The 13,691-nt window shown below is 37.2% G+C and overlaps 1 protein-coding gene across 2 annotated transcripts in view; it reads left to right on the top strand.

Moving 5' to 3' along the window:
* DHX40 (DEAH-box helicase 40) overlaps nucleotides 1-13,691 on the top strand; it is a 51,993-nt gene that overhangs the window by 28,653 nt on the left and 9,649 nt on the right. For both annotated transcript variants that reach the window (XM_067714524.1, XM_067714523.1), the window contains exons 13-15: nucleotides 10,059-10,173; nucleotides 10,773-10,881; nucleotides 11,588-11,682. In XM_067714524.1, coding sequence (XP_067570625.1) covers nucleotides 10,059-10,173; nucleotides 10,773-10,881; nucleotides 11,588-11,682 — 319 coding nt within the window. The remainder of the gene's footprint in view (nucleotides 1-10,058; nucleotides 10,174-10,772; nucleotides 10,882-11,587; nucleotides 11,683-13,691) is intronic.

Raw genomic sequence — 13,691 nt, forward strand, 5'->3', positions numbered from 1 at the left:
TAAATATGCACTTTATTTCTTTTTCTGAATCATTTGAGAGTAAATTGGAAACATTGTGCTCCCTTACCACAAAACATTTACATGTACGTTTACCAAGAACATGGGCAATCTCTTACTTAACCATAGTACATTTATCAAAATTAGGAAAGTTAACTGATACAATGCTGTTATCTAGTCCAGAGTCCATATTCAAATTGTCCATTGTCCCTAGAGTATACAGAAGTAGTTTCAGAATTGCTAAGCTATACCACCGTGAAAGGCAGTCCTGTATAAGTAGAGTTCAATATTTGCTTATAGTTGTGTTTTGTTTTTTTTTGAGGCAAAATCTACATGTAGTGAAGAGTATAAATCCTAAGTGTATAATTCAGTGAATTTTGTGAAATAAATTTACCAATGTACCCTACACGCCTGTCAAGATATAGAAGTTTTATCACTCCAGAAAATTCTCTCAGTGCCCGTTCTCAGATTCCATCCTACCTCCCCCCAGCAAGCCACTTTTCTGACTTTTTTCAGGTTAGTTTTGCCCCTTCTGAAACTTCACATAAATAGAATTATACAGTACGTGCTTTTTTGTGTTTGGCTTCTTTTGGTCAACATATTGTATGTGAGATTCATACATGTTCTTGTATGTATCAGTGCTTTGTTCTTTTTATTGTTGAGTAGTATCCTGTTGTATACTACAATTAGTTTATCCATTATCCTATTGATGGACATTTGAATTGTTTCTTGTTTGACGCCATTTATAAATACAGCTATTTTGAAAATTCTTGTGCAAGTCTTTTGTAGATATATATTTTTATTTTTCTGAGATAAATACCTAGGAGAAAAATAGCTGCATTACTGAGTTTAAGAAATTGCCAAATCTTTTCCCACAGTGTCTCTACCATTTAAAAATCACATCAACAGTGTTTGAGAGTGCAACTTGCACTACATGTCCTCCTCAACATTTGGTGTTGCCAATCACTTTCATTTTATATATTCTGTTATATATTAGTGATACCTCTTTGTGGTTTTAATTTGCATTTTCCTGATGACTAATAATTTTGAGCACTTTTTTGTGTGATTATTGATCATTTATCTGTCTTTGTGAAGTATCTATTATAGTCCTTTGCCCATGTTTTAAATTAAAAAAATATATATATATTGAATCTGGTAGTTCTTTACTCTAGGTACAAGTTATTTGTTAGGTATGAGTTGTGCATATTTTCTTCCCAGCCTGTGGCTTTTCTGTTTGCTTTTTTCACAGTGTCTTTTGATGAGAGAGGTTTTGAATTTTGAAGAAGTCTTACGATATCAATTTTTGTGTGTGTGTGTGGTTATTGCTTTCTGCATGGTAAGAAATGTTTTCCTGCCCCAAGATAGTAAAAATATGCTTCTCTCTTGTATCTCTATTGATACTTCGATCTAGAAGCTTTACAGTTTCTAGCCATTAAGTTTAGGACAGTAATCCATCTGAAATTAAGCTTTGTATATGGTGTGAGGTAGGGGTCTAGATTACTTTTTTCCTGTGAATATCCACTTTTTCCAGGACATTTGTTGAAAAGATTTACTTTCCTGCATTGAGTTGCTTTGGCACCTTTGTTAAAAATCTGTGAAAAGTAGGGGGACTTCCCTGGTGGTCCAGTGGTTAAGACTCCATATTTCCACTGCAGGGGGCACGGGTTCTATCCCTGGCCGGGGAACTAAGATCCCACATGCTGCGCAGTGTGGCACGGCCAAAAAAAGAAGTTAAAAAAAAAAAACCTTATTAAAAAAAAGTCTGCAGAAAGTATATGTGTAATAGTCTATTTCTGGACTTTATTTTATTCCATAGATCTATTTGTCTATCCTTATGTCAGTGCCAACTTTGTATTGATTACATAGCTTATGATAAATTTTGAAATCAGCTAGAAAAAGAAGCAGAATATTTATATTTTCAGTATTGTTTTGATTATTCTATATTCTTTATATTTCCATATAAATTTTAAAATCAGCATATTAGTTTCTTAAAAATAAGCCTGCTAAGAATTTAGATAGAGATTGTATTGAAAACTTTGCTGGCTTTTTGCCATTTCTTAACATATCCTTGTTCTATTGTTGTCATATATATTATATTTACATACATTATAAACCCCACAATACAGTATTGTAATTTTTCCCTTAAACCTTCATATGTCTTTGAAAGAAGTTAAGAGAAGAAGAGAAAAATTAAGTCTTTTCCATAGCTAGAAGTAAAAGTCCAGGTGTTAGTTTTTAAACTCTTATTTAGAACCCTCTATCTGTGGGTGGACTGCTGACTCAGTTTTTTAGCCTTTCAGGTTGTTCAGGTCTTAAGTTTTGATTATGTGGTTTTTTTTTTTTTTTTTTTTTTTTATTAAGTCCTTGAGGTGGTTTTTGGTATCTTGAAGGCCTTTATTTGGGATCTACACTTTAGCAATTCCAGGAAAAGGGAGACTTTCCTTTGCTAGCCTAATACTTGGCCTTAGATATCTATGGACATAGGTCATTATAATTCTTTAGAATTTTGAGATAATAGCCAATAGGAATACGTCTTGTATTCTGTGCTTTGATTTGATGGGAAATTTTTGAGTAAGTCTTGCCCTTTTGAAGCACGTGATATCAGTGATGTTAATGGATATGAAGCATGAATTACCCTGAAAGCCCTCAGGTAACACATAGATTTATCAGTGTTTCTAAATTCCATGCAATGAAAACATAACTGTAAAGCAGTGGCCTTATCTATTGTCTTGTCAGATTTAAGATTAAGTTTATTTTCCTTAGATACTGACCTAGGCCCTCTTTTTAAAAAGTAGGTAATACATGTGTTGCTATTGTCAAATATATTACATTTCTATGTTATAGGCCCAACAATACAATTTTATAGATAATGTTTCATGCAATTTCTTTTAAATACATAAGGGAATAGAAGAAATAATCAATAATAATATAATCATACTCTTTTAAAAAATTTACCTACATTTTAACTTTTCCCAGTGCTCTTTTTTAGTGTCATTCAGATTACCATCTTGTGTCACTTCCTTCAGCCTGAATAACTTCTTTTATTATTAATTGTAAGGCAGGTATGCTAGCAATGAATTCTTTCAGGTTTTGTTTTCCAGGAATGCCTTTATTTTGCCTTCATTTTGAAAGATAGTTTTGCTGGATATAGGATTCTTAGTTAATGGTGGTTTTCTTTCAGCATTATATTATCCCACAGTCCTTTGGCCTCCATCATTTCTATTGAAATTCGACTTTTAATTTTATTGAAGTTCTTTTGTTCACAACAAGTAAATTTTCTCTTGCTCCCTTCAGTATTTTGGCTGTTATATGTCTGTGGATCACTTTGCTTTTATCCTACTTGGAGTTCATTAAGCTTCTTGAATGTGTAGATAAATGTTTTCCATCAAATTTTGGAATTTCTCAGCCATTATTTTCTCAAAAAATTTTCTGCCCCTTTCTCTGTCCTCTTCTTCTGGCACTCCCATTATGCATATGTTGGTGTGCTTAATGATGTCCCGTATTTCTCTGAGACTCTTTGGATTGCCTGATCTCTCTTGATCTATATTTTGCTGATTCTTTTTCCTGTGAGTCCAAATCTACTGTCGAACTCCACTTAGTGAAGTTTTCGTTTTGTTTATTGTACATTTCCATTTCAGCAGTCAGCCACTGATTGGTTGGAGGTTGTTCCTAACCCCCTTAAGCCACTGGTGTTTGCACCCTTTACTGTTGGATTTATGTTGTGTGGCTTGAAGACTATTTTCACAGTTCAGGGAGTTTATGAGTTTGTCCTGTGTTCAGCCAAAGACAGAAGCTCAGATGTTCCCTCTCCTTTTGCTTCTTGGGCATCTGCACAGTCTTCCAGAGCATCAGGACAAACTATGATTTTTGCAGTTTTCTCTGATATTTCTGTTAAATGTTTGGCTGGTTTCATTTATTACAAACTCATAGGTAACATCATACTCAGTGGTGAAAAGCTAAAACCTTTTCTCTAAAGCAGGAACAAAACAAGGATGTGCACTCTAGCCACATCTGTTCAACATAGTATTGGAAGTCTGAGCCACAGCAGTCAGACAAGAAAAAGAAATAAAAGGCATCCAAATTGGAAGGGAAGAAGTAAAACTGTCACTGTTTGCAGATGACATGATACTGTACATAGAAAACCCTAAAGTCTGCATCAAAAAATTATTAGAATTAATAGATGAATTCAGTAAAGTTGCAGGATACAAAATTAGTATTCAGAAATCTGTTGATTTTCTATACACTAATAGTGAACTAGCAGAAATAGGAAGCAAGAAACTAATTTATTTTAAATTACATCAAAAAGAATAAAATACCTAGGAATAAACTTAACCAAAGAAGTGAAAGACCTATACTGTGAAGATTATAAATCATTGATGAAGGAAATTGAAGATGGTACAAAGAAATGGAATGGTATCTCATGTTCCTGGGTTGGAAGACTTAATATTGTTAAAATGTCCACACAACTCAAAGCAATCTGTGGATTTAATGCAATCCCTTTCAAAATACCCGTGACATTTTTCACAGAACTAGGACAAATAATCCTAAAATTCGTATGGAACCACAAAAGACCCTGAATTGCCAAAGCAATCTTGAGAAAAAAGAACAAAGCTGGAGGTGTCATACTCCTTGACTTCAGACTGTACTACAAAGCTACAGTAATCAAAGCAGCATGATACTGGCTCAGAAACAGACATATAGATCAACAGAACAGAATAGAGAGCCCAAAAATAAACCCATGCACTTATGGTCCATTACTCTATGACAAAGGAGTCAAGAATATATACAATGGAGAAAAGACAGTCTCTTCAATAAATGGTGTTGGGAAAACTAGACAGCTATATACATGTAGAATGTATGAAAAAGAATGTATAAAAGAATGAAATTAGAACGTTTTCTCACTCCATGTATAAAAATAAACCCCAAATGGATTAAAGACCTGAAGCCATAAAACTCATAGAATAGAACATAGGCAGAACATTCTTTGACATAAATCATAGCAATATTTTTTTGGATCTGTCTTCTAAGGCAAAAGAAACAAAAGCAAAAATAAACAAGTGGAACCTAATTCAACTTAAAAGCTTTTACGCAGCAAAGGAAATGATTGACAAAACAAAAAGACAACCTACTGAATGGGAGAAAATATTTGCAAGTGATATGACTGAGAAGGGGTTAATATCCAAAATATATAAATAGTGCTTGCAACTAAATATCAAAAAAACAAACAGCCTGATTGAAAAATGGGCGGGGAATTCCTTGATTGTCCAATGGTTAAGACTCCGTGCTTTTGCTGTCGAGGGCTTGGGTTCAGTCCCTGGTTGGGGAACTACAATATCCCACAAGCCCTGCAGCAAAAAAGGGGGTGCAGAAGACCTGAATAGACATTATTCCAAAGAAGATATACAGATGGCCCAACAGGTACATGAAAAAATGCTCAACATTGCTAATTATCAGAGAAATACAAATCAGAACCACAATGAGATATCACCTTGACACCTGTCAGAATGACTATCATCAAAAAGTCTACACATAATAAATGTGGCGAGGATGTGGAGGAAAGGGAACCCTAGTATACTGTTGGTGGGAATGTAAATTGGTGCATGCAGTGTGGAAAACAGAATGGAGTTTCCTCAAAAAAACTAAAAATAGAACTACCTTATCATCCAGCAATTCCACTTCTGGGTATACATTTGAAGCAAATGAAAACACTAATTTGAAAAGGTAACATGTATCCCAGTTATAGCATTGTAGCAGCATTATTTACAATAGCCAAGATATGGAAGCAACCTAAGTGTTCGTCAACAGATGAATGGTTAAAGAAGATATGGTGTATATATATATATACATATACACACACACACACACACACACACACAATGGGATATATCTTAGCTGTAAAAAAGAATGAAATTCTGCCATTTGCAACAATGTGGATGAAATAAGTCAGACAGAGAAAGACAAATACTCTGTTATCACTTATATGTAGAACCTAAAAAATAAATGAATTTACATAACAAAACAGAAACAGACTCACAGATATAGAAAACAAACTAGTGGTTACCAGTGGGAAGAGAGAAGGGGGGATGGATAATATCGTGGTGTGGGATTAACAGATGCAAACTACTATGTATAAAATAAATGAGCAACAAGGATATATTTTTCAGCACAGGGAAATATAGCCATTATTTTGTAATAACTTATTTTTTTAAATAAATTTATTTATTTATTTTTGGCTGTGTTGGGTCTTCGCTGCCGCACGCAGGCCCTCCCCAGCTGCAGCAGGTGGGGGCTACTCTTCGTTCGGTGCACGGGCCTCTCACCGCAGCGGCCTCTCCTGTTGCAGAGCACGGCCTCCAGGCACACATGCTTCAGTAGTTGTGGCTTGCAGGCTCCAGAGCGCAGGCTCAGCAGCTGTGGCACACGGGCCCAGTTGCTCCGTGGCATGTGGGATCCTCCAGGACCAGGGCTCGAACCTGCGTCCCCTGCACTGTCAGGTGGATTCCCAACCACTGAGCCACCAGGGAAGTCCCTGTAATAACTTTAGATGGAGTATAATCTATAAAAATACTGAATCACTCTGTTGTACACCTGCAACTATTATAATATTGTAAGTCAACCATGCTTCAATAAAAATAGTTTGGCTGCTCTACTTCAATTTTTGCTGGTCTGCCTCTATTGATATTACGCCAAGCTGTCATTCTCCATGGATTGGTAGCTGATTGATCTGTTTTTGACAGTGCCCTGGGGCATAAATTGCTCCATAGTCTGATCCAAATAAAGTTAGGCACCTTGGCAAGAGCATTCCTTGGTATCATCCAGGTCTGATTCCTTGAGGCAACAATTGCTACCTGTTTCTTATTCATACTTAAAGAGACACTCTTGCTATATGTACATATATGACCTAGGCTTAATTTTTTTTTTTAATTTATTTTTGGCTGCTTTGGTTCTTTGTTCCTGTGCACAGCTTTCTTTAGTTGCGGCGAGTGGGGGCTACTCTTTGTTGCGGTGTGCAGGCTTCTCATTGCGGTGGCTTCTCTTGTTGCAGAGCACAGGCTCTAGGCGTGCGGACGTCAGTAGTTGTGGCACGCGGGCTCTAGAGCACAGGCTCAGTAGTTGTGGCGCACGGGCTTAGTTGCTCCGCGGCATGTGGGATCTTCCCAGACCAGGGCTTGAACCCGTGTCCCCTGCATTGGCAGGCAGATTCTTAACCACTGCGCCACCAGGGAAGCCCCTAGGCTTAATTTTTAAACCTGGATTGATGAAGCAGGCTTCAGCTGTTACAAAATGCAGCTTCACTTTTTGAGCATGTGACTTGCTGAGATCTTGCTACACCCTAAAATATGTATTCATTGTCCAACTGCTTTTAAGTGCATTTATAGTCTTTATAGGTTAAGCATTTCTTTCTGGCTTGCGTCTTAGTCATTGTAGATCACCTAATTTAGTTTATTATATACTTATTGGTAAAACTGGCTAGTATTTTCAGATCTAACATTGAATAAAGATTTTAAACATCAAAATGATGATTTTGCTCTAGTAAACTGTGTACACAGCGTCTGCTAGTATAGATATTGCTTTAGAAGTCAGACAGTGGAGTGAGGGCTCTTAAATGTTTTTAAGGTGGTAAACAGCATCACCTTAAAATGGAACAAATTTAAAATAACATTGTGTTGGTTTTTAAGTTTTTAATTATTTTAACTGTGACATTTTTAGAAATAAATCATACTTCATGTGTATGTGTCACTTACAGCCTTACTCCCCTGCTTCAGCTCTGAGGATTGTTGTTATTAAAACCCTTTCTGTGTAATAGTTTTATTTTCTGATTGGTTGTTATATAGAAAAGTATTAACTTATATTCCCAAAGAGAGAAGTTCAGCTGATAGAGCCTTGTGTTGCTGCTTCAGCTTCTTATTTAGTTTTTGCCTCAGTAGCATTATTTGCATGAGTTAAAACTGATAATAGAATTTCAATCTGGGGAAAGATAATAAACTAAAGAAAATGACAAGTCTGCTGGGAAAGTAATTAAAGATGGATAGTCAAACTACTGTTTAGTCAGAGTATAAACTTGCTGAGATTGTAGGAACTGTGTGTGATATGGTTTTTTACTTTCCTATAGAAATCCTGAATTTACTATGGGACTTCTGCCAGTTTTAATTTTAATTAATTAGGTTATTTTTAAGAGAAGAGATAGGGAAAAGGAACAAAAATATGTTCTGTATTTTCTCTTGACTTTGAGAGTAACAGGGGGAGAGAGAGAGACAGAGAGAAGGTAGTAGCAATGTGGGAAGGACAGCCAGAAAAGCAGTGTGCTCTCTACATTTTTTAAAGTGTGAGCAGGTAGCCACTCTTTAAACAACAGAGATCCAACACTAACCATGCAGTTAATCTTTACAAAATATAAACTGAGTTTAGAACTGTAATCCACTAAAATTTATTGTAGTTATTATGACATTTTATTAAGAGATGGTAAGCCATTTGTGTAAATTGTTGTAGTAGGTATTACAGCTAAATTGAACATTTCTAGGGTCAGCTGGAGGCAGAGAAGAGAAGAACTGAACCATAATAGGAAGCTTCTCTGAGGCTTCATAGCCCAGAGGTCGGAGGAGGCTGGGACTTTACATTTGTATGGCAGGGATACCACAGTTCAAGGATGCAGCAGCCCCTGGCTGATAGGTAGGCTTGTCTCTTAGTGTTGGAGCCAAGACAGAGTTGATGCTTGAGTCTAGTGCATAGTACCTTCTGGGCAGTGGTGTTTGGGTGCATGAAATTAGATGTTTTGGCTTAAAAATCAATATCCATGACTGGTTCAAGAGATAGTCATTATATCTTCACCTTGGCAGGGCCATTTGTATGGCCATATTTGCTCTCCTTTTGTCTCTAGCTGCTTCCTTCAGTTGTTACCCAGGTCACATAGGTGGAAGCCACTTAAAGCCTGGGATAGAAGACTTTATATCTTCATGAGTGTTTCATTTAATCAGATTGCTTTCTTCCTAATACCAGGAACTGATGCTTTGCACATTCACGTTGTAGTCTGTCTAAGTGCTGCTGCCTGGAATTGGGCAGCATGGTGCCTCTGCCAAATCTAGCTGCGATGGGCATACTGAACGAGTAGGGTGGGGGTTTGATGCCCTACAATGAGGGAAGAAGCCCTAGGACCTTTTGACAAAAAAGGGGGGGGGTTAAGTTTAGAACAGGCAAAACACTTCTTTGGGGTTAGAAGTCAGGATATGGGTTATCCTTGTGGACGGGAATGGGTAGTTATTGGAAGGAGAGCAAAAAAAGGGCTCTGGGATGCTGGTAATATTCTGCTTGTTGATCTGGGTGTTGGGTACATTGGTATGTTATATTTGTGACCACTCATTGACCTGTACACTTTTGACCTGTGTAGTTTTCTGTATGCATGATATACTTCAATATAAAGTTAAAAAAGAAACGTTTGTCGTAGTTCATTTCTGCATATATGATGGTCCTAATTGTCCATAATTAGGAATTGGATAAATAGGGTCTGGTTAAATTGTGTTGTGTTCCTTATACCCCTGAGAAATACAATGTAGGTATGTTTGAGAATGAATAATTCTATATGTACTTACATTAAGCTGTTACTAATAAAGGAAATTTCAGAAGGTATATCCCACTTATGTAAAAATAAACGATTATACACAATGCTTGTATATATATAGAAAATATCTTGAAGGACACACACTAAATAATTAACAGTGGTTAGCCTTGAGGATTGGTTTATGGGTAATGTAACAAAGTGGGGAACATTGAACTTTTACGTAAGTATTTTTTACTGTGAGCATGGGTTACTCTTATGGTAAAACCAATACTAAATTCTAAATACTTTTTGGGAGGAATAATGTTGCTATTCTGGTAAAATCTCCAAAGTGTGATTAAAGAAGAAAAGGAACTGTGGGAGTAGAGACCCCCCAGAAGAGTTAATGTACTTCTCCCTTATTGCACCTCAGAGGGCGAGGCAGATTTTAATGAGCTTGAATAAACAAAGTGAATATAGGCACTTGATGTAAAGTAGAACTAAACTGCCTTTCCAATTGTCGTTTTAGTTGATCCAGAGTACCAGAAGGAAGCAGAACAGAGACATCGAGAATTGGCAGCTAAAGCTGGAGGATTTAATGACTTTGCGACTTTAGCTGTCATCTTTGAACAGTGTAAATCAAGGTATGTGAGATAGTTCTTCGTACTGGAAAGTGTTAGTTTGAAATATATCTTCAATATAGTATATTATTTTAGACAGTAAGGTTCAGTGGGAATGATACTGACCTCAAGGTATTTTTGTGAACATTAGTGGGATTTCTCTGTCAGGTGACTATGACTTAGTAGTCATTTATTGCATAACATTAGTTCTCTTCTTTCTTCTCCCCTTAAACCTTTCCTGAAAACTGACCTTATAGAATTTTGGCTCTGTATAAGTAGCTTAGTTGAGAAAATGATTGGATATTTGTTAAAGCGTATATGAATAAAAAGGAACCCATTTCCAAATCATGTTTTAATTCACTTAGAGGCACCTGCATTAACTTGTTAAAGCATATATGAATAAAAAGAAACCCATTTTACGAATCATGTTTTAATTCACTTACAGGCACCTGCATTAATTTGTTTTTTCAAATTCCTTAAAGTGCTTTTTTATTAATTGGACAGGTCTCATAAAAGAGCTGACAGTTGCTATGGGTTTCTAGTTGTGTAATAGAAATGAGAACGTTAGACTGTCTTTCACTCATAGAAGATATTTTTGAGACACCAATATTTTTGTTTTGCAGTGGAGCTCCAGCTTCGTGGTGCCAGAAACATTGGATTCATTGGAGGTGCTTATTTTCTGCATTTCGTGTTGAAGCTCAACTTAGAGAACTGATCAGGAAGCTTAAACAGGTGACTGCTATAATGTTTTTTTCCTTGAGTAGCATTTTGGCAAGGCCTTCTGAGTACTCTACCCCAAACCATATATATTGTAAGGTGTTGAAGAATGGTTTGTAGGAACAGGCACCGTTCCTGACCCTGTGCGAGCACACAGCTCTATTATCCCTTATCCTTTTGGGAGGCTCTTTTCCTGGCCTTGGGTAATTTCCTCACATTCATATGCTTACCATTATTCAGTTGAACTCTTGAGGCCCTTCTGCATATCTCTGGAGTTCTCTATGCAGATCTCTTCTCTCCTGAACTCTGGCCTGGGAACTCTAGCCATCCTGGTCTTCCTGGATTCTCAGCTCAGTCTCTTTAACTCTGGGAGTTCTCCACGTTCCACTTGGGTTTTTCCTTTCCTGCACCTTCGTCCAGAATCTTTCTCAAGGTTGACTGTAAGCTGGGGCAGTTGTTGGACTTACTTCATTTATTTTCCCTACTTCATTTATTTCTCAGAGGTCACTGTCCTTTATTGCTTGATATATAGTGTTTTGGAGATGATTATTTCATATGCTTTGTCCATTTTTTGGTTGGTTCAAGCAGAAGGGTAAATCTGGTCCCTCTTACTCCATATTGGCCAGAAACAGAAGTCTTTAGAAATGTGGATTTTTCAAACTAAAAGATTATTTCAAATTGTTCTGTGAGATTTACCACTGTACATGTATTCTTTCTATAGCAAAGTGACTTCCCAAGAGAGACCTTTGAAGGCCCTAAACATGAAGTACTGCGAAGATGTCTTTGCGCAGGTTATTTCAAAAATGTAGCTCGCAGGTAAGCAGTAAGAGCTTGAGAGATGGATAGAGAAATACAACCGTATTTGATGATAATATTAAATATTTAATATTAAAGACAGTTTGATTTAAACTCTGTTTAAATCAAATTATGATGACATCAATTACAGTGACCCTTTTCATAATTGTCACTTGTGCAAGGGGAGCTGCAGTGGCTGAGAGCAAGATATTGAAGCTCTTGTGGGGCAGGAGGGGAGTCTGTAGGACAGCTGTCCAGCGTGGGGTATTAGTGCCTAAGTTAAGTGACACTGGTTTTCTTGCAGAGGGGTGGCTCTTTGTGGAGTGTGAAAGCCAAATAGGTTGAGGATGGCATCCCTGAGGAAGGGTAGTTTGGTGTGGAATGTCAGGTCTTGAGCAGGATTGGGGAAGGTACTTACATGGGAGTTATTTGGTATTGAGTGTCAGAGTCTGAGTGTAGGGAGGGAGGCCATCTTTGTAGGGAAAGGGGTAAGAGTGGTGGTGATGGGAGATTCGTTATATACAGGGGAATTGATCACATAATTGAATATATTAAGGCAAATGGTGAAGGGAGTTAGAAATGCTGAAAGGGAGAAAACAAGAATGAGCCCTGTGGAGTTGATTGGAATTTCAGGTATTATGGGTTTTTTAATTAGTTAATTAATTAATTTATTTATGGCTGCATTGGGTCTTCGTTGCTGCACATGGACTTTTTCTAGTTGTGGCAAGTGGGAGCTACTCTTCGTCATGGTGTGCAGGCTTCTCATGCGGTGGCTTCTCTTGTTGTGGAGTGCAGGCTGTGGGCGCGTGGGCTTCAGTAGTTGTGGCACACAGGCTCAGTAGTTGTGGCTCATGGGCTCTACAGCACAGGTTCGGTAGTTGTGGCGCACGGGCTTAGTTGCTCCGCAGCATGTGAGATCTTCCCGGACCAGGGCTTGAACCCATGTCCCCTGCACTGGCAGGCAGCTTCTTAACCACTGCACCACCAGGAAAGTCTGGTATACAGTTTTTACTATAGTTAGATGGATGGATAGATAGATATGGTAATAAAAATAGATGGTACTGTGTGTGTGTGTGTGTAATATGTATTTGTATGTATGTAAATATGTAACCTAACTATGAGATGGACTGGAAGCAATGACACTATAATAGCAATGAATATACTTTGTGCCCAGATCTTGACTTGGAACAACCATCTGCCACATAAAAGACCCAGGGCTCTTTGGAGAAATAGGGCTGGGAAAGTACATGATGAGCCCGAAATATCTTATTTTGCCAGCAAGCAAAGTAGTGATCAGTGAAGGTTGAGGCCATGTCAGAAGTACAAAGGAGCCAGCTTGAATAGGTCCCAGCTGATCAAAGATGAGATATTTTGAGCATTGAAATAAATAATGATAGTAATGGATTATATAACCCATTGAATAAAATGTGAAATCATGGGTCTATAATCATATAAATTAATAAATGAGTAAATTAAAAGTTTAATGACAAATAGAATTATTTACATAGTTGAGCACCTCTCCACAAAACTCTTGTTAATTACAAAGGGAAAAAGTAACTTCTCACTGAAGAAGCCTGGCAGATGTTACCTAGATCAAGCAACAAATCAAAATCATGTTCCTCCTGATAGGATATAATGAAAACACAGCAACACTTCTGTGATATTCCTGCCAAAGATCTGTAACCTGAATCTAATCATCCTAAAACAGACAAAATCAAATTGAGGCACATACTACAAAATAACTAGCTGATAATTTAAAGGTGTCAAGATCATGAAGGTCAAAGGAAGACTGGGGAGTATTCCAGAATGAAGGAGACTAAGGGGCCATAAAATGTAAAGTCAGTAAATGATTCTGAACTGGATCCTTTTACTATAAAGGATATTATTAGGACATTTGGTAAACTTCATTGGGTTCTGAGGATTAGATGCTAGTAATGTGTCAGTGTTAATTCCCTGGTTTTGATGGTTGTATTATGGTTATATAGGAGAATATTCTTGATTATAGGAAATGCACACTCAGGTATTTGGGG

Source organism: Pseudorca crassidens, chromosome 19 (assembly GCF_039906515.1).
Source record: "Pseudorca crassidens isolate mPseCra1 chromosome 19, mPseCra1.hap1, whole genome shotgun sequence".
Taxonomy (NCBI): domain Eukaryota; kingdom Metazoa; phylum Chordata; class Mammalia; order Artiodactyla; family Delphinidae; genus Pseudorca; species Pseudorca crassidens.